Source organism: Rissa tridactyla, chromosome 2, assembly GCF_028500815.1.
Source record: "Rissa tridactyla isolate bRisTri1 chromosome 2, bRisTri1.patW.cur.20221130, whole genome shotgun sequence".
Classification (NCBI taxonomy): domain Eukaryota; kingdom Metazoa; phylum Chordata; class Aves; order Charadriiformes; family Laridae; genus Rissa; species Rissa tridactyla.
The window spans coordinates 167,874,846-167,897,943 of record NC_071467.1 but is presented as its reverse complement, the minus strand read 5'-3'; the positions used below and the strand labels follow the sequence as shown (position 1 = coordinate 167,897,943).

The 23,098-nt window shown below is 59.9% G+C and overlaps 2 protein-coding genes across 3 annotated transcripts; one reads left to right on the top strand and one right to left on the bottom strand.

Moving 5' to 3' along the window:
- Positions 1-1,835: 1,835 nt before the first annotated feature.
- On the bottom strand, positions 1,836-6,538 carry LOC128905123 (gastrula zinc finger protein XlCGF26.1-like). The gene is made up of 4 exons (XM_054190610.1): positions 6,336-6,538; positions 5,952-6,078; positions 5,430-5,537; positions 1,836-5,248 (listed from the first exon to the last, which is right to left on the bottom strand). The coding sequence occupies exons 2-4, from the start codon at positions 6,076-6,078 to the stop codon at positions 3,777-3,779; spliced, it is 1,707 nt and encodes a 568-aa protein (XP_054046585.1). The 5' UTR covers positions 6,336-6,538; the 3' UTR covers positions 1,836-3,776.
- A 5,297-nt stretch (positions 6,539-11,835) lies between these two features.
- Positions 11,836-17,007, top strand: LOC128904781 (gastrula zinc finger protein XlCGF26.1-like). 2 transcript variants are annotated; one of them, XM_054189481.1, is made up of 7 exons: positions 11,836-12,387; positions 12,751-12,900; positions 13,013-13,174; positions 13,432-13,558; positions 13,973-14,080; positions 14,262-15,745; positions 16,111-17,007. In XM_054189481.1, the coding sequence occupies exons 4-7, from the start codon at positions 13,432-13,434 to the stop codon at positions 16,225-16,227; spliced, it is 1,836 nt and encodes a 611-aa protein (XP_054045456.1). In that variant the 5' UTR covers positions 11,836-12,387; positions 12,751-12,900; positions 13,013-13,174; the 3' UTR covers positions 16,228-17,007. The 2 variants fall into 2 exon arrangements, with proteins under 2 accessions (XP_054045456.1, XP_054045458.1); XM_054189483.1 differs by lacking the exons at positions 11,836-12,387; positions 12,751-12,900 and having other exon boundaries at positions 12,920-13,174; positions 14,265-15,745.
- The last annotated feature ends 6,091 nt before the right edge of the window (positions 17,008-23,098 follow it).

The window sequence follows — 23,098 nt, the reverse complement described above, 5'->3', positions numbered from 1 at the left end:
AGTTCTGGAGTCCTCAGCACAAGAAGGACATGGACCTGTTGTAACCAGTCCAGCAGAGGGACATGAAGATGATCAGAGGGCTGGAGCCCCTCTGCTGTGGGGACAGGCTGAGAGAGCTGGGGGGGTTCAGCCTGGAGAAGAGAAGGCTCCGCGGAGACCTTCCAGCCCCTTCCAGTCCCTCAAGGGGGCCTAGAGGAAGGATGGGGAGGGACTCTGGATCAGGGAGTGTAGGAACGGCTTCAAACTGAAAGAAGGTAGATTTAGACTGGAAATCGGGAAGAAACTCTTTACTGTGAGGGTGGTGAGGCACTGGAACAGGTTGCCCAGGGAGGTTGTCGATGCCCCATCCCTGGAGGTGTTCAAGGCCAGGCTGGATGAGGCTTTGAGCAGCCTGGGCTGGTGGGAGGTGTCCCTGCCCATGGCAGGGGGGGTTGGAACTAGATGATCTTTAAGGTCCCTTCCAACCCGAACCGTTCTGTGGTTCCTGTGGGGGCTCTGTCTGGGTTCCCAAATCCATTCTGGCTGAGGTTGAGAGCACGACCTTCTGCGGCATGGAGACTATAGCTAAGCTCCTTCGGAGAGGGTGACGACCACCAACAGAACTCACCTGTTGAGTTGGCAGAGCTTCAGTTCCTTCCTGCACGCCCTTCCCCACGCCCGGCTACACCCCACGCTGTCTGACACCCACACGCTGTTCACCCGCCCGGTGCCCGGTGAGCTCCCTGAGGCTTCTTTTAAGGGCATGGCCGCCGTTGCCCCGGCCAGGTGCATCCTCATCAACGTCTCTCTCTGGAGCTGCCGGCTCCGGAAACCCCCCTGTACATGGAGATCTGCAGCTCCGGTTCTGGCCAGGCAGGTTTCCTGGACGAGTCGGCAGCCTTTCCGTGCTCTCCTGTGCAAACTGCCGTGCAAACTCCTGCGTGCCCTGACTGTCGTGCCGTGCCCTGTTCGCCCGGTCTGTTCGCCCACCCATGGAGCCTGCCCTTGTCGTGGTGCTCCCAGGTGACGTCCACCTGCTGCTTGCTTATTCAGCTGACTCCCAAAAGGCTTCTTTCATGAGGGGGGAGCGATCCCAGCGAGTACGCCTCCTTTAGACCTGCCGCCGGGGGTGCTGGCTCCCCCCATGCCTCCTCAGCAGCCCACCCACAAGCTGCCGGTTTCTGGCACAGGCTGGCTGCTTTCCCTGGCTTCAACAAGCCCCCAGAAGAGCCCTTTGCCAGCCCTTTTTGCCGCGATTTCCTTCCCCAGTGCGGACTTACCTGCACTGGAACTGGTCTCCTCGGTGAGGAATTAACTCCCTGCTTCCCCTCGTCAGGCGGGTGTTCAGCCACGTCCAGGAAAGCAGGGCTCCACCGCGCGTAACGGTTACTTGGGAAGGCAAACTCCACAACTCCGAATGTCCCCGCTTTCCTTCTTCTTCTTCCCATTTTATACGCTGAGCGTGACGTCATACGGCATGGAATATTCCTCCGGTCATTTGCGGTCAGCTGTCCTGGCTGTGTCTCCTCCCACGTTCCCGCGCACCCCCAGCCCGCTCGCTGGTGGGGTGGTGTGAGGAGCAGAAAAGGCCCCGATTGCTTGGGGACAACCCAAACCACCAGTGCGCTATCACGCTGTTCCCATCCCAAATCCCAAAGAGAGCACTATACCTCTACATATAGGATGTGGGTGCCCGCCAGAAACAGCCGTGGGAATGCAGGCTCCTTTCCATGCCTTCATCAGTGGGGATGCGCCTGCCCACCCACCCAGTTGCGGGATGCAAACACCCAGCAGGACAACTGCCAGATAACTGCCGTCAGGACGCAGCACAGTGCAGCGAGCTGTGCCTCTCTGGAACAGCCACGGCCTTTCCCTTTCAAATATTCCACCATTTTATCAGAGTCGTGCCGTTGTTCGGGGGTGAAGTCCCAGAGCACGGGGAGTGAGGAGTTCCCTGGATCCCTGCCCATGCTGTCCCTCGTGCCGTGCCGCCCCTGACGATCCAGCCTCGGGGCACAGCTCTGGATGGTGGTCTTAAATAGTTGTGTAACCCCAAACAAGACCCGAAGCCCATTCAGGAGATACAGCAGGGGGATCGTGCTGGTTTGAGCACCCCAAGGACAAACAAAGTTCTGAAAAGCCGTTGTACCTGGCCCGGAGGAGGAAAGGGAGGCGAAAGATCTGGGGAAAGCATCGCCCCCTGTTTCCCACCTAGATTGGGTGCAATCGTTAATAAATCCCGAGAGTTGGTGCCCGAGGTACGGGCAGGACAGCAATGCCACATAAACAGCCCAACATAACCATCTGAACGGTGCTGTTATTGTATCATAAAGTTATGTTATTGTATCATAAATTGATATTACACAGGACAGCAAGATTATAATCCCGATCCCTCTCCCAGAGGCGACAAACAGCATCGTGGGGGGTTTACAGGGCATACAAGAATGTACGTAACACAGACATGAGAACAAACAAAGCAACGCTGTGACCAGTGACTATTTAACCAATACAATAAATACATACAAGAAATTTCATTTTAACATGCTCTGGTCAGATCTGTTGTTATCTCAAGCCTTCGAGCGCCTCGTTGGGCATCAAAACGGACTGTCATGGTTTTGCCTTAGCCGGCAACAAAGAGCCACGCGGCCGCTCTCTCACCCCCACACACCAGTGGTGGAGAATTGAAACAAAAAGGCAAAACTCATCAGTTGAGATAAAAGTAGTTTAACAGAACAGCAAAGGGAAAACAATAATATTGATAGAGGAATGTACAAACACGATTACGGTACCACCGCTCACCCACCAGACCCAGGACACCCCAGCCCGCTCCAAGCAGCTGTACGGAATACCCATGTCCCATGCCAGTTCCTTGGGAAAATTAACCCTATCCCCAAGGGAACCAGGAGAGCAACACAAATCATGGGTTGCACCGATTTAAAGGTCTTTCCGTTCCAATCCCCGGCCCGGGGCCCTTTGGGCCAGGTTACGGGGTTTGACGTTGCAGGGAACTCCTCCCCTTGCTCCCACCCGGCTCCAACAAGGGGCTCCTGCTCAAGTAATTCCCGTAACACGCAACTCAAGTCCCAGGTTTAACTTTACTCCCCGGTTCTCCGCCTCCTCTGCCCCAGCACAGTCGCACCCGGCTCGGTGCAAAGGGGAGAAATAGCAACGAAAATAGGATTTTTGGAAGCTCCTGACAGCAGGAGCCTCCAGTACCCAAGAAGAGCACTTACATTTCCTTACACTTTAGTTTTCTATTATTATTTCTTTTTCATTGTTAAGGTATATTCATCCCAACCCACCAGTTTCACCCTCACTGTTACCCTCCCCGGGCTCTGCAGCCCTGCCGGCGGCTGCTCCTGCTTTACGGCCGCTCTCCCGTGTGCCAGCCCGTATCGGCTGCGGCTCGGCCTCGCCGTGCTCCAGCGCTGAGGAGCGGGGCCAGGCGCATCTCCCGGGCCAGGGGCCGGCCCTGCCTCCCGCCTCATTTGAAGTCCCTGCTGTCCCGGCAGCTGGCAGAGCCCCGCTCCCCGCCGGCGCTGCCGGCAGAGGGTGGCCGTGCCCAGGACACGCCTGGCCTTGGGTCCATCTCCAGGAGGATGCAGAGCACCTGCCCGTGCCCCCGTGCCATCCCTGGGCAGCTCTGACACCTCTGGGCACCCCAAGTGGCACTAAACACCCAGGTGGGGGCAACTGAACAGTGCAGCAGTTCTCCTCCAGTGGCTGCGATGGCAGGTCTATGGTGACTGTGATGGCAGCTCTGCAGTGACTGCGAAGGGCTTGGCCTCCACCCGCCCTCACACTGGGGACAGACCTTCCCCCTGTTGCTGCCCACCCTCCACCACTGTCGGAAGGCTCCGATTCACCTGCTGGTGTAAATGCAGGTCATGCATCTGGTTGAAGGTCTTGGGGCACTTGTAGGGCTTCTCATCAGCATGGACCAGCTGGTGGGTGATGAGGGACTTCTTGTGCCTGAAGGCCTCGGGGCAGAGGGTGCAGGCGAAGGGGCACTCCCCAGTATGGATGCGTTGGTGGACTATCAGGGTCTTCTTTCGCTTGAAAGCCTTGGTGCAGTGGGCGCAGGTGAAGGGGCGCTCCTCGGTGTGCACCCGCTCATGGACTATGAGGGTCTGCTTGTCCTTGAAGGCCTTGGGGCACTGGGTGCAGGCAAAGGGGCGCTCCCCGGTGTGGACCCGCTGGTGGTTGGTGAGGGTCTGCTTGTCTCTGAAGGCCTTGGGGCACTGGGTGCAGGCGAAGGGGCGCTCCCCAGTGTGGACCCGCTGGTGGATGGTGAGGTTCCTCTTGTCCCTGAAGGTCTTGGGGCAGCTCGTGCAGGCAAAGGGGCGCTCCCCGGTGTGGATCCACTGGTGTTCAGTGAGGGTCTTCTTGTCCCTGAAGGCTTTAGGGCAGTGGGCACAGGCAAAGGGGCGCTCCCCAGTGTGGACCCGCTGGTGTTCAGTGAGGGCATGCTTGTCCCTGAAGACTTTGGGGCAGTGGGCGCAGGCAAAGGGGCGCTCCCCAGTGTGCACCCGCTGGTGCATGATGAGAGTCTGCTTGTACATAAAGCTCTTGGGACAGCGGGTGCAGGCGAAGGGGCGCTCCCCAGTGTGGATCCGCTGGTGGATGGTGAGCTCTGTCTTGTTCCTGAAGCTCTTGTGGCAGTGGGCACAGGTGAAGCGGCACTCCCCGGTGTGGACCTGCTCATGGATGGTGAGGCCATTCTTGTCTCTGAAGGCCATGGGGCAGCGGGTGCAGGCGAAGGGGCGCTCCCCGGTGTGGACGCTCTGGTGGCGGACCAAGTGGTACTTTCGCCTGAAGCAGTGGCCGCAGTGGCTACAGGTGAAGGGCTTCACGTCGGTGTGCACTCGCTGGTGGCTCAGCAGCTGATGCTTCTGAGCGAAGTGCTTCCCACAGTCAGTGCAGCCAAAGGGCTTCTCCCCGCTGTGCACCTTCTGGTGGGACGCCAGGATGTGCTTCAGCCGAAAGCTGCGGCCGCACTGCTGGCAGGAGAAGGGCCGTGCACCCGTGTGTATCTGCTGGTGATTCTTCAGGTCCCAGCTCTTTTTGAAGCTCTTCCCACACTCAGTGCAGGTGTGGGGTCTCTTGGGGGCTGGGGGGCCAGAGGGGGGTTGGGCTGACAGCAGCTTTGCTGACATGCCTCCCCTCCGCCTCCCGCCTCGCTGAGGAATCCCCGGGAGCAGGGTGGTGGGGTCTGGCAGCCCCCTGGGGACCTCCCCATCCTCCCTCCACATCGGGACGTCACCGTCTGCTGGGGAGGAGAGGTCGGGGTCACTGCCGGGGATGGCATGGACACATGGGACCCCTCCCCACGGGCAGTGGCACGCGCAGCCCAGCAGCCCCCCACCCTCCCTGGGGCACGGAGCAGCCGGGGCCAAGGGGATGGTGCTGCCGGAACCCCCCAAGCTCCCACGCAGCCGCCTGGTACCCACCTGGCTCAGGGCTGCGGTGCCTCCGCCGCGCCCCAGGGCACTCTGGCACACACGGCGTCTCTTCTCGCTCCATCTTGCAGATGATCTCCGGCTTGACGGCGCACCAGCCTGTGCGGGCAAGAGAGAGAAGCACCCTCTCCCGCACTGCCGGCACAGCGGCACCGGCTCCCCCTGCCCACAGGCCCAGCATCTGCCCCCGCTCCGCTCCTCTCTCCTCACCCTGCCCGCACACGCCTTCGCACCCCCCTGCCCTGCGCCTCCAACGCCATCGTCAGCTTTATTCTACTCCGCTCTCTGCCATTCCTCTCCGCTCTCCTCAACACCACTCCAGCCCACTCTCTCTCCCAGCACCGCTCTCCACAGGAGGCTGCCGGGCAGGGGAAAACCTGCAATCCCAACCGCTCGGGCAGCGCTCGGGCAGCAACACCAACAGCTGGCCTTTGGCTTTCAAGGGCTCCAGCTCAGCTCGAGAGGGCGATTCCAGCTCCACCCCAGCCCGGCGGCACCGCACACAGTCCTCACCCAGCCAGGCCACCGCCTGGTAGTTCTCCAGCATCACCTCCCGGTAGAGCCGCCGCTGCCAGCCCGCCAGCTCGGCCCACTCCTCGGGGCAGAAGTAGATGGCCACGTCCTCGAACGTCACCGACATCTGCGGCAAGAAGCACGCCCGCCTCAGCGCCTTCCCCCGCACACTCGCCCAGCGCCTCTGCCCAAATCCTGCCGCTGCTGCCCCACGCCACCAACCGCGGCAACGCCAGCCCCTGGCGTCCCCGCAGCCGGGGCGCGTGGGGAGCGCGCGGGCTGCCACGGCTGCAGCTCTGCACAACCTCAGCAAGGGCAGAGCAGGGCGAGCAGACGGGTTGATGGGGAGCGCCGGGGCGGGCGCCCCCTCGCCCTCACCCCCACCTTGCCGCAGCAGCCTGGAGCCCGGCGCGCCGCTGGCTCTCCACGGGGAGACGGAGGCCCGCACAAAGCCTTCTCCGGGGAGATGCAGGTGGGATGCTCCGCGTTCCGCGGCAGATGCCCGCCCGGCACCAGCCGCACCGGCGCAGCGAGGACGGACGCTCCCTGCCAAGCACAGCGTTTGCAGGAAGAAACGAGGGGCAGAACTTCACTTACCTGGCAACGACCCAGAGCCTGAAATACTACTTGACCCAAAGAGCGTCGCCCAGGGAGCCCGGCGGCGCAGCGCAGAGGTGACAATGAATATACAATTTTGGGGAGGTCCTGAGAACACCCAGATCAGACTCAATGCACGGGATTTGCGCAGGAGCATCGGGCCCGAAAGTGACAGGCCTGGGCGGGAGGAAGTGGGTTTCTCCACTTCCGGGGCGCCGGGCTCCGGGCGGGGGCGGGGGGTCCGTCGGGGCTGCGGGGCGGCCGGCGGAGGGCAGAGGCCGTCGGGGCCGGGGTCCCCTCCCGGGGTCCCAGCCGGGGGACCCCGCGGCAGCCGCCGCCCCCCGCCCCTACCTGCGCCGGGGCCGCGCCGCCAGCCCGGCCGGGCCGCGGGCACGGAGAGAGGCGGCCCCGGCAGCCGCCCGCCGCCTCAGCCCGGGAGGGCCGCCCGCCGCCGGGGCAGCACGGGAGGTGTAGTCCTGCCGCTCCGCCCCGCTCGGCCCCGCTCGGCCCGGCCCGGCACCGGGCGGCGGGTGCCCCCCCCGCGTCCCCATCGGCGGGGCTGCGGGTGCTCCCCTCACACCCCAAACCCCGCAGAGGCGGGTGCCCCCCCCCCCGTGCCCCAAAGGCTGGGAGGGGGGTTCCTCCTGTGCCCCCCCCGGCTGTGGGATGCGGGTGCCCCCCTTATATCCTTCGCTGCAAGGCTGCGGGTGTCCCCCGATGACCCCACCCGCGGGGATGCGGGTGCCCCCCTTATATCCCTCGCTGCAAGGCTGCGGGTGTCCCCCGATGACCTCACCTGTGGGATGCGGGTGCCCCCCTTATGTCCCCCGCTGCAAGGCTTCGGGTTTTCTCCCCCGGTGGCCCCACCCTGGTTGTGTCGGCCTAACAGGGTTGGCTCTGGAACTACAGACTGTTGCACGCCCGGGGCCTTCACGCAGCTTTCTTTCAGCTCGAGCAATTGGCTTCCCCCTTCCAAGCATGCGTACCATCGCCCAGCTGCGCCCTTCTGGGCTACTCCCTCGGGAGGGCAGGATCCATTTAGGATTGAGTTTAAGACGAGGAAAGGGCCCTGCACTGTGTCATCATCAGGCGTGCGCGTCTTCTCAGCCTCTTGAACCGCTCATGTGAGGGAAAGGACCCCCTTTTCCCAATCCGAATACCATCGCTTAGTCTCCTTAAATGCAGCGGAAGAGAAGAATAAAGTCGTCGCGGTCCCCTCAGTCCCTTTTGAACGCGCCGCAGTACGAAGCACGGGTGACAAACCCTCACTCCGCCCTTAACGGATCTCACAGGTGCAACGCGCTTAGCCTCTGATAAGTCCCGAGTTCATCCTTCGGGATCTTGTGGACCTCCGTATGCTGTGGAGTCCAGTCCCATTCCCTGTTCTTCTCAAGCAAGTCATACGAACAGCGGGCAGTCACTGGGAGCTCTGTCGTATGCCGGTATGATACCCAGCGACCCAAAGGACTTAGGAGCTGCTGTAACTCTCTCTTCTTACCCGGTGTCCGCCCCTTCTCCGTAGCTGACAGGGTATCATCAGGTACCGCAACTGCTGCAGCTTCCCACCAAGCTCCTAGAAATTTAATTTCTTGTCCGGGACCCTGACATTTGGAAGGCAGAATTCAGAGTCCAGAGTGGCATCAGCCACTTGCCCTACCTGTTCTTGGCTATTTGACCCAACGCGGATGTCATCTATGTAGTGATATATACGGCTGCCTGATGGCACCTCCACCGCGTTGAGAAGTTTGGCCAAGGCCTTATGGGCAATACTGGGGGAGAGTTTATATCCTTGGAGGAGTTGGTTAAAGGTGTCTTGTATTCCTGCCCAAGTGATGGCAACCTAGGGCTTATCTTCTTTCCTTAGAGGAATCATAAAACACATGTCCTTAACCTCTAGGGCGGCCATACGTGGGCGGGCGGCTGCCTGTACTGCTGTTACTTTTTAGGTTATGTTTTGGACAGCAGCAGTTAACGGTGGGGTGTTACTGTTCAACCTCACGGAATCACGGAATCACGAAACGGTAGGGGTTAGAAGGGACCTTTGGAGATCACTCAGTCCAACCTCCCTGCCAGAGCAGGTTCAACTAGAGCAGGTTGCACAGGAACGCGTCCAGGCAAGTTTTGCGTATCTCAAGCAGGAGACTCCACAGCCTCTCTTGGCAGCCTGTGCCAGGGCTCTGCCACCCTCAAAGCGAAGAATTTTTTCCTTATATTCAGACGGAATTTCCTGTGTTCCAGTTTGTGACCATTGCCCTCTGTCCTCTTGCTGGGCACCACTGAAAAGAGCCTGGCCCCATCCTCTTAACACCCCCCTGTAGATATTGATAATCATTCGTGAGATCCCCTCTCAGTCTTCTCTTCTCCAGACTAAACAGCCCCAGGGCTCTCAGCTTTTCCTCATCAGAGAGACGTTCCGTTCCCTTCATCATCTTCGTAGCCCTCCACTGGACTCTCTCCAGTAGTTCCTTGTCTTTCTGGAACTGAGGAGCCCAGAACTGGACACGGTACTCACTAGGGCTGAGTCGAGGGGGAGGATGACCTCCCTCAACCTGCTGGCCACGGTCTTTTTAATGCATCCAAGGATACCATTGGCTGGAGGAATTGGGGTTGTTCAGCCTGGAGAAAAGGAGGCTGAGAGGAGATCTTATCGCTCTCTGCAACTCCCTGAAAGCAGGGCGTAGCCGGGGGGGTCGGTCTCTTCTCCCGAGGAACAGGAGATGGGACAAGAGGAAACAGCCTCAGGTTGCGCCAGGAGGGGTTTAGGATGGATATGAGGAAAAATTTCTTCACCGAAAGTGTTGTCAAGCGTTGGAAGAGGCCGCCCAGGGCAGTGGTGGAGTCGCCATCCCTGGGGGTATTTAAAAGCCAGGCAGACGTGGTGCTGAGGGACATGGGTTGGTGGTGGGCTTGGCAATGTTAGACTGATGGTTGGAGTCGATGATCTTAAAGGTCTCTTCCAACCTAGACGATTCTATAATTCCATGATCCGTGGACACATTGCTGGCTCATCGTCAACTTGCTGTCCACCAGGACTTCCAAGTCCCTCTCTACAGAGCTGCTTTCCAGGAGATCAACCCCTGACCTGTACTGGTGTGTGGGGTTACTCCTCCCTAGGTGTAGGACCCTACACTTGCCCTTGTTGAACTTCATTATGTTCCTCTCCGCCCAACTCTTTAACCTGTCCAGGTCTTGCTGAATGGTGGCACAGCCTTCTGGTGTGTCAGCCACTCTTCCCAGTTTTGTGTCATCAGCAAACTCACCGAGGGTACACTCTGTCCCCTCATCCAGGTCACTGATGAACAAGTTGAACAAGACCGGACCCAGTACTGACCCCTAGGGAACACCGCTGGTTACAGGCCTCCAACTAGACTCTGCGCTGCTGATCACAGCTCTCTCAGCTCTGCCATTCAGCCAGTTCTCCATCCACCCCGCTGTCTACTCACCTAACCCACACTTCCTAACCCTAACTATTAGGATGTTATGGGAGACAGCGTCAAAAGCCTTGCTGAAGTCAAGGCAGACAATGTCCACTGCTCTCCCCTCATCTACCCAGCCAGTCATGCCATCAGAGAAGGCTGTCAGATTGTCCAAGCGTGATTTCCCCTGGGTGAATCCATGATGACAACTCCCGATGGCCTTTTTTTTCTTCTACATGCTTAGAGATGACATCCGGGATCAGCTGTTCCATCACCTTTCCAGGGATGGGGGTGAGGCTGATTGGCCTGTAGCTTCCCAGGTCCTCCTTCCTGCCCTTTTTGGAGACTGGCATGACGTTGGCTTTCCTCCAGTCCTCAGGCATCTCACCTGTTCTCCAGGACCTTTCAAAGATGATGGAGAGTGGCCAAGCAATAACATCTGCCAGCTCCCTCAGCACTCATGGGTGCATCCTATCAGGGCCCATGAATTTGTGGTGCTCTAACCTGATCGTCCTCAACCAAGGGAAAATCTGCCTTTCTCCAGACTCTCTCTCTTACCTCCAGGGTCTGGGATTCCTGAGGTCCAGCCTTAGCAGTAAAGACTGTAGCAAAGAAGATATTTAGTAACTCTGCATTCTCTGCATCCTCCATCACCAGGGCACCTACCTCATACCCACCACCGTCCATGTTGCTAACAAAGATGTTAAGCAGTACAGGTCCCGGCACTGACCCCTGAGGAACACCACTCATCACTGGTCGCCACTTGGGACATTGAGTCATTGACCGCAGATCTTTGAGTGCAGCCATCCAACCAATTTCTTATCCGCCGAGAGGTCCATCCATCAAATCCATGTCTATCCACTTTAGAGACAAGGGTGTTATGCAGGACAGCACAAGTCCAGGTAGGTGATGTCAGGTGCTCTTCCCTTATCCACCAACGCTGTAATGCTGTCATAGAAGGCTACCAAATTGGTCAGGCACAATTTGCCCTTAGTGAAGCCATGTTGGCTGTCACCAGTCACCTCCTTATTTTCCATGTGCCTTAGCAGAGTTTCCAGGAGAATCTACTCCATGATCTTGCTGGGGCACAGGGTTGAGACTGACAACTGACCAGCCTGTAGTTCCCTGCGTCTTCCTTTTTTCCCTTTTTAAAAATAAGGGTTAAGTTTCCCCTTTTCCAGTCAGTGGGAACTTCACTGGATTGCCGTGACTTCTCCAATATGATGGGTAGTGGCTTAGCAACCTCATCCACCAGTTCCCTCAGGACCCACGGACTTGTGCACCTTCTGGTTCCTTAGATGGTCTTGCACCTGATCTTTACCTGCAGTGGGTGATTCTTCATTCTCACACTTCGCGCCGTTGAGCACACTTGAGCACATGGACCTGTTGCAGCACATTCAAAGGAGGCCATGAAGATGATGAGAGGGCTGGAGCACCTCTGCTATGAAGACAGGCTGAGAGAGTTGGGATTGTTCAGCCTCGAGAAGAGCAGGCTCAGGGGAGACCTTATAGCCTCTTCCAGTACCCAGAGTTTTAGTAGAGGGCGTAGTAGGAGAAGCAAAGAGAAGTCTGACTAAACCATTCTTAGTGACTTTTGGAAATAAGAGTGCACGGGCAAGATCTGTGTCTCCTGGGCAGAGACCTGTTGCAGGCTCTGGATGTGGACACCATGTGACAGGAGCCACCAGTGAACAGGCCCTTCTGAATTTCTTCTCATTTTCCGGTAATTTATTATAGAATGGGGCCTCTTCAGCACACGTCACGGCCTCTTCAGCACACGTCACCTCCTCTTCTGGTTATATTTTGAAATATTTGCCTTCTGGCCAGTAGTCCATGATCGCTTCCAGAATTCCTGGGTGACCAGCGTTTCCCATTCGAGCCCGCTGTGTGATCAGCGCAACCCACTCACTCCAGGTAGCATCAGTTGCGTGACGTGTAGAGGGGACCCTCCCGTTGAACATCCAGCCCAGCACCGGCAGTTGGGGTGCCAAGAGGAGCTCTGCTTCGGTGCCAGCTGCTTCCAAAAAAGCTTGAACCCCTTTGTATCCTGCCCATCTCTCTTTCTCAGTTGGAGCATAGCGGCCGCGGATCCTCTGTATCCCGGACTCCAAAACCCCAGGGGCTGACCTCGAGTCTCCCCTGGTGCTTTTGGCCAGAGGCTCCAGGTAGGGCCGTTCTCCCCAGCTGCGCTGTAGAGCACGTTTCTAACACCTTGTCCTGCCCTGAGGGGCCCCACCAGTGCTGCTGCATGAACTATTTCCTGTTTAATTTGATCTAAGACTCGTCGTTTCTCAGGGCCCCACGTGAAATTGTTCTTCTTCCAAATCACTTGGTAGAGAGAGCGCTCACAATCAGAGTGTGATTTGGAACGTGCATCCAGCCGAAAGCAGGAGAGTATCAAAGATGGAGCAAAGCGGTGGCGAGTAAGTGGCAAGGGCAGGCCCTGGGCACGAAGGAGCCGGCGTGGGATCGGGGGGGGGGGGGGGGTGGGGGGGGGTGGGAAACGTCCTGGTTTCGGCGGGGACGGGGTTAATTTTCAGCAGAGGCTGGGAGGGGACCCAGCCGGGGGAGGGCTGACCCGAGCTGGCCAAGGGGATATTTCCTGCTGTGTGATGTCAGGCTCGGTACAGAGCTGGGGGAGGTGGCGGGGGTGGGGGAGGGAATGGCTGCTCGGGAGGAGGCGGGGAATCGGGTGGGGAGCGAATTGCACGGCGTATCGCCCGTTTTGCATATCCTTTAATCAGTATTGTTGTTGTTTTCCTCTTTCATTTGCTATTCTCTTAAAGTGTCTTGATCTCAGCCCACGGGTTTTGACCTTTTTCTTCCGATTCTCCTCCGCGTTCGACCGGCGGGGGGAGTGAGCGAGCCGCCGCCTGAGTCTTTGTTGCTGGCTAAGATTAAACCGCGACAGCGACAGCGACAGCGACACCGTTTCGGTCGGTCCTTTTCCCGGGGGGGTGGGAGGCTGTGGGTGGAAGGGCAGGCAGCGGCTGGCAGGTAAGTGAAGTTCTGCCCCTCATTTCTTCCTGCAAACGCTGTGCTTGGCAGGGAGCGTCCGTCCTCGCTGCGCCGGTGCGGCTGGTGCCGGGCGGGCATCTGCTGCGGAACGCGGAGCATCCCACCTGCATCTCCCCGGAGAAGGCTTTGTGCGGGCCTCCGTCTCCCCGTGGAGAGCCAGCGGCGCGCCGGGCTCCAGGCTGCTGCGGCAAGGTGGGGGTGAGGGCGAGGGGGCGCCCGCCCCGGCGCTCCCCATCAACCCGTCTGCTCGCCCTGCTCTGCCCTTGCTGAGGTTGTGCAGAGCTGCAGCCGTGGCAGCCCGCGCGCTCCCCACGCGCCCCGGCTGCGGGGACGCCAGGGGCTGGCGTTGCCGCGGTTGGTGGCGTGGGGCAGCAGCGGCAGGATTTGGGCAGAGGCGCTGGGCGAGTGTGCGGGGGAAGGCGCTGAGGCGGGCGTGCTTCTTGCCGCAGATGTCGGTGACGTTCGAGGACGTGGCCATCTACTTCTGCCCCGAGGAGTGGGCCGAGCTGGCGGGCTGGCAGCGGCGGCTCTACCGGGAGGTGATGCTGGAGAACTACCAGGCGGTGGCCTGGCTGGGTGAGGACTGTGTGCGGTGCCGCCGGGCTGGGGTGGAGCTGGAATCGCCCTCTCGAGCTGAGCTGGAGCCCTTGAAAGCCAAAGGCCAGCTGTTGGTGTTGCTGCCCGAGCGCTGCCCGAGCGGTTGGGATTGCAGGTTTTCCCCTGCCCGGCAGCCTCCTGTGGAGAGCGGTGCTGGGAGAGAGAGTGGGCTGGAGTGGTGTTGAGGAGAGCGGAGAGGAATGGCAGAGAGCGGAGTAGAATAAAGCTGACGATGGCGTTGGAGGCGCAGGGCAGGGGGGTGCGAAGGCGTGTGCGGGCAGGGTGAGGAGAGAGGAGCGGAGCGGGGGCAGATGCTGGGCCTGTGGGCAGGGGGAGCCGGTGCCGCTGTGCCGGCAGTGCGGGAGAGGGTGCTTCTCTCTCTTGCCCGCACAGGCTGGTGCGCCGTCAAGCCGGAGATCATCTGCAAGATGGAGCGAGAAGAGACGCCGTGTGTGCCAGAGTGCCCTGGGGCGCGGCGGAGGCACCGCAGCCCTGAGCCAGGTGGGTACCAGGCGGCTGCGTGGGAGCTTGGGGGGTTCCGGCAGCACCATCCCCTTGGCCCCGGCTGCTCCGTGCCCCAGGGAGGGTGGGGGGCTGCTGGGCTGCGCGTGCCACTGCCCGTGGGGAGGGGTCCCATGTGTCCATGCCATCCCCGGCAGTGACCCCGACCTCTCCTCCCCAGCAGACGGTGACGTCCCGATGCGGAGGGAGGATGGGGAGGTCCCCAGGGGGCTGCCAGAACCCACCACCCTGCTCCCGGGGATTCCTCAGCGAGGCGGGAGGCGGAGGGGAGGCATCTCAGCAAAGCTGCTGTCAGCCCGACCCCCCTCTGGCCCCCCGGGCCCGAAGGGACCCCACACCTGCGCCAAGTGTGGGAAGAGCTTCCGCAAGAGCCAGGACCAGAAGAAGCTCCAGCAGACGCACGTGGCAGCGCAGCCCTTCTGCTGCCGGCAGTGCACCCGCCAGTTTCAGCTGAAGCAGAACCTGGTGTCCCACCAGAAGGGGCACGGTGGGGAGAAGCCCTTCAGCTGCGCCGAATGCGGGAAGCGCTTCATTCAGAAGCATCACCTGCTGAGCCACCAAGGCATTCACACCGGCGAGAAGCCCTTCGCCTGCAGCCACTGCGGCCGCCGCTTCAGGCAGAAGTACCACCTGATCCGCCACCAGCGCATCCACACTGGCGAGCGCCCCTTCGCCTGTTCCCGATGCTCCATGGCCTTCAGGGAGAAGACGGCCCTCACCATCCACCAACGGGTGCACACCGGGGAGCGCCCCTTCGTGTGCACCCACTGCTCCAAGGCCTTCAGGGACAAGCAGACCCTCACCAACCACCAGCGGGTCCACACTGGGGAGCGCCCCTTTGCCTGCACCCACTGCCCCAAGAGCTTCAAGGACAAGATGGCCCTCACGGTCCACCAGAGCATCCACACAGAGGAGCGCCCCTTTGCCTGCACCCAGTGCCCCAAGGCCTTCAAGGACAGGAGGACCCTCACTGACCACCTGCGGATCCACACTGGGGAGCGCCCCTTTGCTTGTTCCCACTGCCCCAAGGCCTTCAAGGACAGGAAGACCCTCAGAGATCACCAGCGGGTCCACACCGGGGAGCGCCCCTTTGCCTGCGTCTGCTGCCCCAAGGCCTTCAAGAACAAGAAGGCCCTCACCGAGCACCAGCTGGCCCACACCGGGGAGCGCCCCTTCGCCTGCACCCGCTGCCCCAAGGCCTTTGGAAACAAGAAGGCCCTCAGTGACCACCAGCGGGTCCACACAGGGGAGCGCCCCTTCACCTGCACCCGCTGCCCCATGGCCTTCAGGTGCAAGATGTCACTTATCGACCACCAGCGGGTCCACACCGGGGAGCGCCCCTTTGCCTGCGCCCACTGCTCCAAGACCTTCAAGCACAGGAAGGCCCTCACCGTCCACCAGCGGGTCCATACTGGCGAGCGCCCCTTTGCCTGCGCCTACTGCCCCATGGCCTTCAGAGACAAGCAGACCCTCACCATCCACCAGCGGGTCCACACTGGCGAGAAGCCCTACAAGTGCGGCGAGTGCGGCAAGACCTACAGCCGTAAGGAAGGCCTGAAATGCCACCGTCGGGTGCACCAGGGCCCGCCGGCCGTGCCGGAGGGTGGACGTTGCGAGGAGGGCAGTTCGTCCCTGGCAGAAGGGGTGAGTGGAGACCAAGACCTTCCCGTTCAGCAGCTGTGAGAAGCAGTTTTGGGATGAGGGGATCGTGCTGGCTCGCCTGTGCCCCCCCAGCACCCCCAGCCTGCGGCCACCTCTGCAGCCCGACACCCCTGAAACTGCCACCCGTCTGCGTGGAAGCTGTGGGTCCAGGGTAGAAGCTGCAGGACCCCTCGTCCCTCCCTGACTGGGGGTTTCTGCCGCCTCCGCCTTGTCCTGGCACCCATCCGCCTGCCGGCCAGGCCGCCCATGACCAGGGGCCTTCCCGGGAGCGGGTGCAGACGGAGGGTGAGCGCTGGGTGGCCAAAAGGCATCGCCCCCACCCCGGGTTCAGCGGCTGCCGTTTGCAGGAGGGTGTGCGGGAAGGAAGGGCTTCGGGCTGCGTTTGTCCTGAGGAGGAAAGCGGTGCCCGGGAGCTTGCCTGCTGCGGGGAGCAGAGACCGGCGCGGAGCATCACGCGTGTTTGAGGACCCGTGTAGCCACGGCTGGGAGCCAGCTCCGTCAGACACCTGCAGTGGCCTCGATGAAGTAAAAAGCATCGTGTTTTACACTTCTGTTATGGTTTGAGAAAACCCATAACAATTTGTTGTCGTTTAGACAATTATTCTATCACCCGATGACCCCTCCCCACACGGAAAGGGGAATCGGGGAAAGCAAGGAAACACAAGGGTTGAAATATAAATAGATTTAATAGGATAAGACTAAATAATTAACAATAATACTAAAGAACCAGTATTAATCCCGATACTAATATAAGATATACAAGAATTATATTCAGCCAATTCTATCAGCAGGAGCCGTGCGCTCCCAGCAGGGGACAGTAAACGTCGGACCCTGCGAGCGCTGCGGCTTCAGGAGGAAGGGAAGGGCTCAGGGCTCCAGCACCGGGGCAAGGAATTTCTCTGGACCGCCGCCATCAAGGGAAAGAGAAACTACACAGCAAACTTTCTACTTTGTGTAGAATGTGACGTTCATGGTATGAAATAATCCTGTTGGCCAGCCTGGATCAAATGCCCAGGCCTTGCTCCTCCTCATCCCTGCACCTGGCAAGGCTCGAAAACACTGAGACCTTGAATCCCACAGAGCCTAGCTGGCTATAAAGTAAATATTTTCACAAATTCAGACACTAGAGTCTTCCAAAAGTGGAGTTTTCCCCAGCATTAGAAGAGAAATTAGTCCTGTGTCGCTCCACCCAGGGTAACTTCGTACTTTAAGCAGTGTTCACACCTTTATAAAAGCTTTTGGAAAGCAGCATGCAAGAGGTGTGGGCTGATGTGTTCCTGCAGGCAGCAAAGGTGCCGTTGTGTCACCTGAGGGGGCTTGTGGGTGACCCACACACCCACCAGTAGGTGTCTGCATGTGGGTGCCTCAGCTGCCACCATATGGTCACCAGGGAGCTGCCACCGCGGTCACCCGAGAGCTGCCATCGCAGCAACTGGAGGAGAACTGCCGCACTGTTCAGTTGCCCCCACCTGGGTGTTTAGTGCCACTTGGGTGCCTGGGGGTGTCCGAGCTGCCCAGGGATGGCACGGGGGCACAGGCAGGTGCTCTGCATCCTCCCAGAGAGGAACCCAGGGCCAGGCGTGTCCTGGGCACGGCCACCCTCTGCCGGCAGCGCCGGCGGGGAGCGTGGCTCTGCCAGCTGCCGGGACAGCAGGGACTTCAAATGAGGCGGGAGGCAGGGCCGGCCCCTGGCCCGGGAGATGCGCCTGGCCCCGCTCCTCAGCGCTGGAGTCCGGGACACGGGGGCTCCGCGCTCCCACACCACCCGAGGTGCCAGAGCTCGGCTGGAAACAGGCCGGGTTGGCACCGCTGGCCACGCTGCCGGCGCCACGCTGTCCCCGAGAGCTGTGCGGGTTGTCGTGCCGTGGGGTCTGGCGTACGGACCCTCCTTTGCTCATCTGCTGCCTCTTCATGCTTTAGTGTCTGTCGTGGTTTAACCCCGTCCGGCAACGAAGCAGCACCCGGCCCCCGACTCGCTGCCCTCCCAGAGGGACGGGGGGAATGGGAAGGGTAAAAGTGAGAATGAGATCTCGTGGGTTGAGATAAATACAGTTTAATATTTAATAGGAAAAGAAAAAAAAAACCCACACAGGGAGGGAAATAGAACCCAAGAAAGAGAAGTGATGGAAATGAAAACAACTGCTCACCACTAACCAACCGTTGCCCAGCAGCCACCCTCCCATACTGTCCCCCCAGTTTTGTGGCTGCGCACGACGCCCCGTGCTCTGGGATATCCCTTGGTCGAGGGGCTCAGCTGTCCTGGCTGCGTCCCCCCCAGCTCCTTGTGCCCCCCAGGCTGCTCGCTGGCGGGAGGGCTGAGGAGCAGAAGAGCCCTTGGCGCTGTGCGAGCGCTGCTGGGCGATAACGAACACGTCCCGGGGTGATGGACGCCGTTTGCAGCACAAACCCGAAACGCGGCCCCGTCCCAGCTGCCGAGGAGGAACTGGACTCTGTCCCAGCCACAGCCGGGCCATTATCCCCCGGGGCCATCGCCAGCCTGCGGGGACGGGGAGCAGAGTGCGGCCCCCCCCCCAGGACCACGCTTGCGTGGCCGACCCCGAGGGGCCGTCGCCAGCCTCCGAGGATGCCGCTCCGCCGGCAAGGACTGGGGGAAGCGGGGACAGCTGAGTCGTGGTCCTGGCGCTGGTGGTCCCCAGCACAGACAGCGCCCCCAAGTCCTGCATGCAGCCCCCCCCCCCCCACCCCCCAGAGGAGTTACCCCCAGCGCTGCCGCCCAAAGACACCAGGGCACCCGCATCCCTGTGGGTGGGGGCGTGGGGGGGCACCCATCTCCCTGCAGCCTGGTTGGGGGGTGCACAGTCAGGTGGGGGCACAGGAGGGCACCTGTATTCCTGTGAATGTGGTGGGGGGCACCCGCTTCCCTGGCCCCCCAATGCAGGTGGGGGCGGGGGGGCAGCAGGCCCGCGGCACGGGGATGGGCGCTGCTCCCCACAGAGCTGCCGAGGGGTCCCGGTGCTCCCCCAGTGCCCGGTGCCCCCCCCCCACCCCAGTGCTCCCCAGATGCCCAGTGCTTGCCCCTGCCCGGCCTTTCCCTGTCTCCCCTCGGGGTCCCCATGCCAACATACACGCTGCTCCGTGTCCCACCTGCCCAGGCCCCCCTGGATCCGGCCCTGCCACCGCCGGCACTGGGAAGGGATCAGCTCACCCCAGGATGAGCGCTCAGACCCCCCGGGACACCCCTGCACGGCATCCTCCTGCTCTTCCTTCTGGGAAGGAAGAATGCCAAGCACCAGTATAGGTTAGGGGCGGACATGCTGGGAAGCAGCTCTCAGGAGAAGGACCTGGGGGTCCTGGTAGACAGCAAATTATCCATGAGCCAGCAGTGTGCCCTTGTCGCCAAGAAGGCCAATGGCATCCTGGGCTGCATAGGGAAGACTGTGGCCAGTAGGTCGAGGGAGGTCATTCTCCCCCTCTACTCTGCACTGGTGAGGCCACAACTGGAGTACTGTGTCCAGTTCTGGGCTCCCCAGTTCAAGAGGGACAGGGAACTGCTGGAGCGAGTCCAGCGAAGGGCAACCAAGATGATTATGGGACTGGAGCACCTCCCTTATGAGGAAAGGCTGAGAGAGCTGGGACTCTTTAGCCTGGAGAAGAGAAGGTTGAGGGGGGACCTGATTAATGTTTACAAGTACCTAAAGGGTGGGTTTAAGGAGGACGGAGCCAGGCTCTTTTCAATGGTTCCCAGCGACAGGACAAGGGGCAATGGGCACAAGCTGGAACATAGGAAGTTCCGTTCAAATACACGGAAAAACTTCTTTACGGTGAGGGTGACAGAGCCCTGGGACAGGCTGCCCAGGGAGGGTGTGGAGTCCCCTTCTCTGGAGATTTTCAAGCCCTGCCTGGACGCAGCCCTGAGTGACGTGCTCTGGGCAATCCTGCTTTAGCAGGGGAGTGGGACGAGGTGATCTCTAGAGGTCCCTTCCAGCTCTGAAGATTCCGTGATTCCGTGATTCCGTGATTCTTGGGTACCGATGGCCAATTTGGGTGCTGTCAGGAGCTTCCAAAAACCCTATTTTCATTGCTGTTCCTCACCTTTGCACCGAGCTGGCCACCTCTGTGGGCGACTGCGCTGGGGGAGAGGAGGCAGAGAAGTTTTCCCATCAACTTTTTCAAAACTTCGTTTTTCAATCAGACAGGAGCACAAATCCACCCGTGCCCGAAGTTTCCCTCTGTTCCCCTAAAGGGCTGGAGTCGGGGCTGGTGGCCGTGTCAGCCAAAGCCCGGCTCTCAGGTTTGGCTTCAGGCGTGCCAAGGCACCTTGATGTTTCGGGGGTGCCCAGGGCATGGGAGGGGGGGGGGCTGCTGAGCTGGTGGGGGGGCTGTGAGGCCCCGGTGGGTGTCGAGGGCTGCCCCCTCCCGCTGCCCCGGCCGGAGACTGCTGCAGGGGTTGGCGCAGTAGGGACCAGCGGGTGTCCCCCAGGTGCTGAGGTGCAGAGGGATGCTCCATCGAGGCGCTGAGGGACACGGGATGAGGCAAATGCTGCGTCTCCCCCCAGGAATCCCCAGCCCCCCTTGCAGCATCCCAGCCCCCTGTGGCGCCGGGCACAGGCACCCCCGCGCTCGCTGCCCTCTCCTGCAGGGGCACCGGGCAGGGCTGGGGCAGGCAGGCGGGGGTATGGCCGGGTGCCTGTCCCCCGCCGGACGCAGACCCCCTCCTGCCTCATCCCCGTGGCTGCGAGGCTTTCCCGGACACCGGCTCCCTCCCACGGGTCTCAGCTCCCCCAGACACAGTCGGTCAGAGTCTGACAATCCGTCGGTCTGACGGTCGCTCCTTGCAATACACGAAACCATTAAATTCCTCGTGGTGTATTAGACACCCCAAAAGGGATAGCAATGAATGCCCCAGTGCGTGCAACGAACGCCGCGACCAGGACCAAAGCCCAATATGTCCCTTCAGTTGCCTGTGGGCCCGGACACCCTGATACCCCCAAGCCTCGCTGGCGCTGGCAAGAAGGTATGTCACCTTCTCTGTCAAAAATCCTCCGCTCTGGGACTGCCAGGTGGAAACTGGTTGTAAGGACTAACTTGGGCACTAGCCGTACTCTCGCTCTGTCCATCTATCGGGAAGGACCCATGCCACACAAGCGGTGGGATTGTAATCCAAGGGATTTACGGAAGGGGCGTCAGGAAGCCCCAACATGAGTTGGACAGTGGATGGAATCAGTAGTCGGGCTAGGAACCACTCCAAAACAAAAGAAGCATCAGAAGAAGCATGGCCAGAGGCTCGAGGGAGGGGATTCTGCCCCTCTGCTCCGCTCTGGGGAGACCCCACCTGGAGTCCTGCGTCCAGCTCTGGAGTCCTCAGCCCAAGAAGGACATGGACCTGTTGGAGCGGGGCCAGAGGAGGGATGCAAAGATGATCCGAGGGCTGGAGCCCCTCTGCTGTGGGGACAGGCTGAGAGAGCTGGGGGGGTTCAGCCTGGAGAAGAGAAGGCTCCAGGGAGACCTTCCAGCCCCTTCCAGTCCCTCAAGGGGCTCCAGGAAAGCTGGGGAGGGACTCTGGAGCAGGGAGGGGAGCCATGGGACGAGGGGGAAGGGTTTTCCACTGACAGAGGGGAGACTGAGATGAGATGTGAGGCAGAAATTGTTGGCTGTGAGGGGGGTGAGCCCCTGGCCCAGGTTGCCCAGAGAAGCTGTGGCTGCCCCATCCCTGGAGGGGTTCAAGGCCAGGTTGGACGGGGCTTGGAGCAACCTGGGCTGGTGGGAGGTGTCCCTGCCCAGGGCAGGGGGTGGCGCTGGGGGGGCTTTAAGGTCCCTTCTAACCTGCACAATTCTACGATTCTATGAAAACTGACAGGGCGTTCTGGAACTAGACCTGCAACTGTCAGCCTTAGCCAACGCTACATCTGGTAGCCTGTGGCTCTTAAGCAACCAACTGCAACAGACCAGTAAAGTGACCCTCCAAACCGAGCCGTATCGGATTTGATGCTCCTAAAGGAGAGAGGCGTGTGTGGAGTCCTGGACCTGTCGGTAGACGGGGGCTGTATCCACCCCCCGAACCTATCGATGCCACTCAAGGACCAGATCAACAAGATGACGGAGGTGGCAAGGGACTCAGAGGCGACTGTTGCGGCATTAGGAGCTCACGGGCTGGGGAAACTGGTTTTGACACGTTCCGGTTTTCTTCGTCAGGGTGACCAACTAGCCTCCTCCAATCTTTGATAAACATTATAGTTGTGATTATTATGATTTGCATTACAGTGAGCTGCATCTAGCACGCAATGCCGGGATCTGTATCGATCGTGGAATATTCTCCCTTAAAATCTGTTTGTGTAGTTGATGTCCCGATACAACCTTAAGGCCTCCGCGACGGGGGGGCACACTCATCCCTGCGGGAGTCGGGGGGGTGTCCTGGTTTGAGGTAAAACAGAACCAACTTTCTGTTTGGTGATTGTACTTTTTAGCTAAGCCTCTTCTAACTGACCGACCTCGGAAATTAACAGCACGTTGTGCAGAAACCGTTCGCTCCCGGAGAGGTAACACATGATTGTTGTAATTTATGCCAGGTAATGGTATGCGGAGAGGCTCTGGCTTATACTTATTGCTATAACAACCAAGGTCAGCTCGCTGTTATGTGCCACGGCTGAGGGTCGGCAGCGGAGAAGCGCAAAGGGGTCGCACCTGCGGGGAGGAGCAGACGGGGCAGGTGACCCCAAACTGCCCCACGGGGTATTCCAGCCCACCCGCATCACGCTCACTACAAAAGCTGAGGGACGAAAGGATCGGCCTCTTTCTTTCACGGCTGGCGTCCCGGGAGGACTCTGTCTGTTCCGCTGCCTTTGATCCCGATCCGTGCATTCCTGACTCCAGATCTGGAATCCAGCTCCTGTCCATCACTGGGTCCATTCTGGGACTTCCCCAGTGCCTGCCGGTGACGCGATCGACATCCCGGGAGCTTGGCACGGTTTTGTATGTATTTTATGTATTTAATTATTTTCTTCTTCTTCTTCTTCTTTTCTTATTCGTATTATTATTGTTATTATTGTTGTTGTTATTATTATTGTTGTTATTATTATTGTTATTATTATTATTATTTTATTAACTTATCAATATTTTCATTAGATCAGTTGAGGTTTTTTCCTAACCCAAAAATCTCTTTCTCTCTATCCCGACTGCCCTTGGAGACAGGGGGAAGGGAGAGCATCTGTTGATGGCTTCAGCGGTCAGTGCGGCCCAGACCCCGACAGGGGGGCGCCCACATCCCCGCTGGCCTTTGGGGGGGCACCCGCATCCCCGCGGGTGGGGTCATCGGGGGGGGGGCACCCGCAGCCTTGCAGCGGGGGGCGAGGGGGGCACCAGCATCCCACAGCCGGG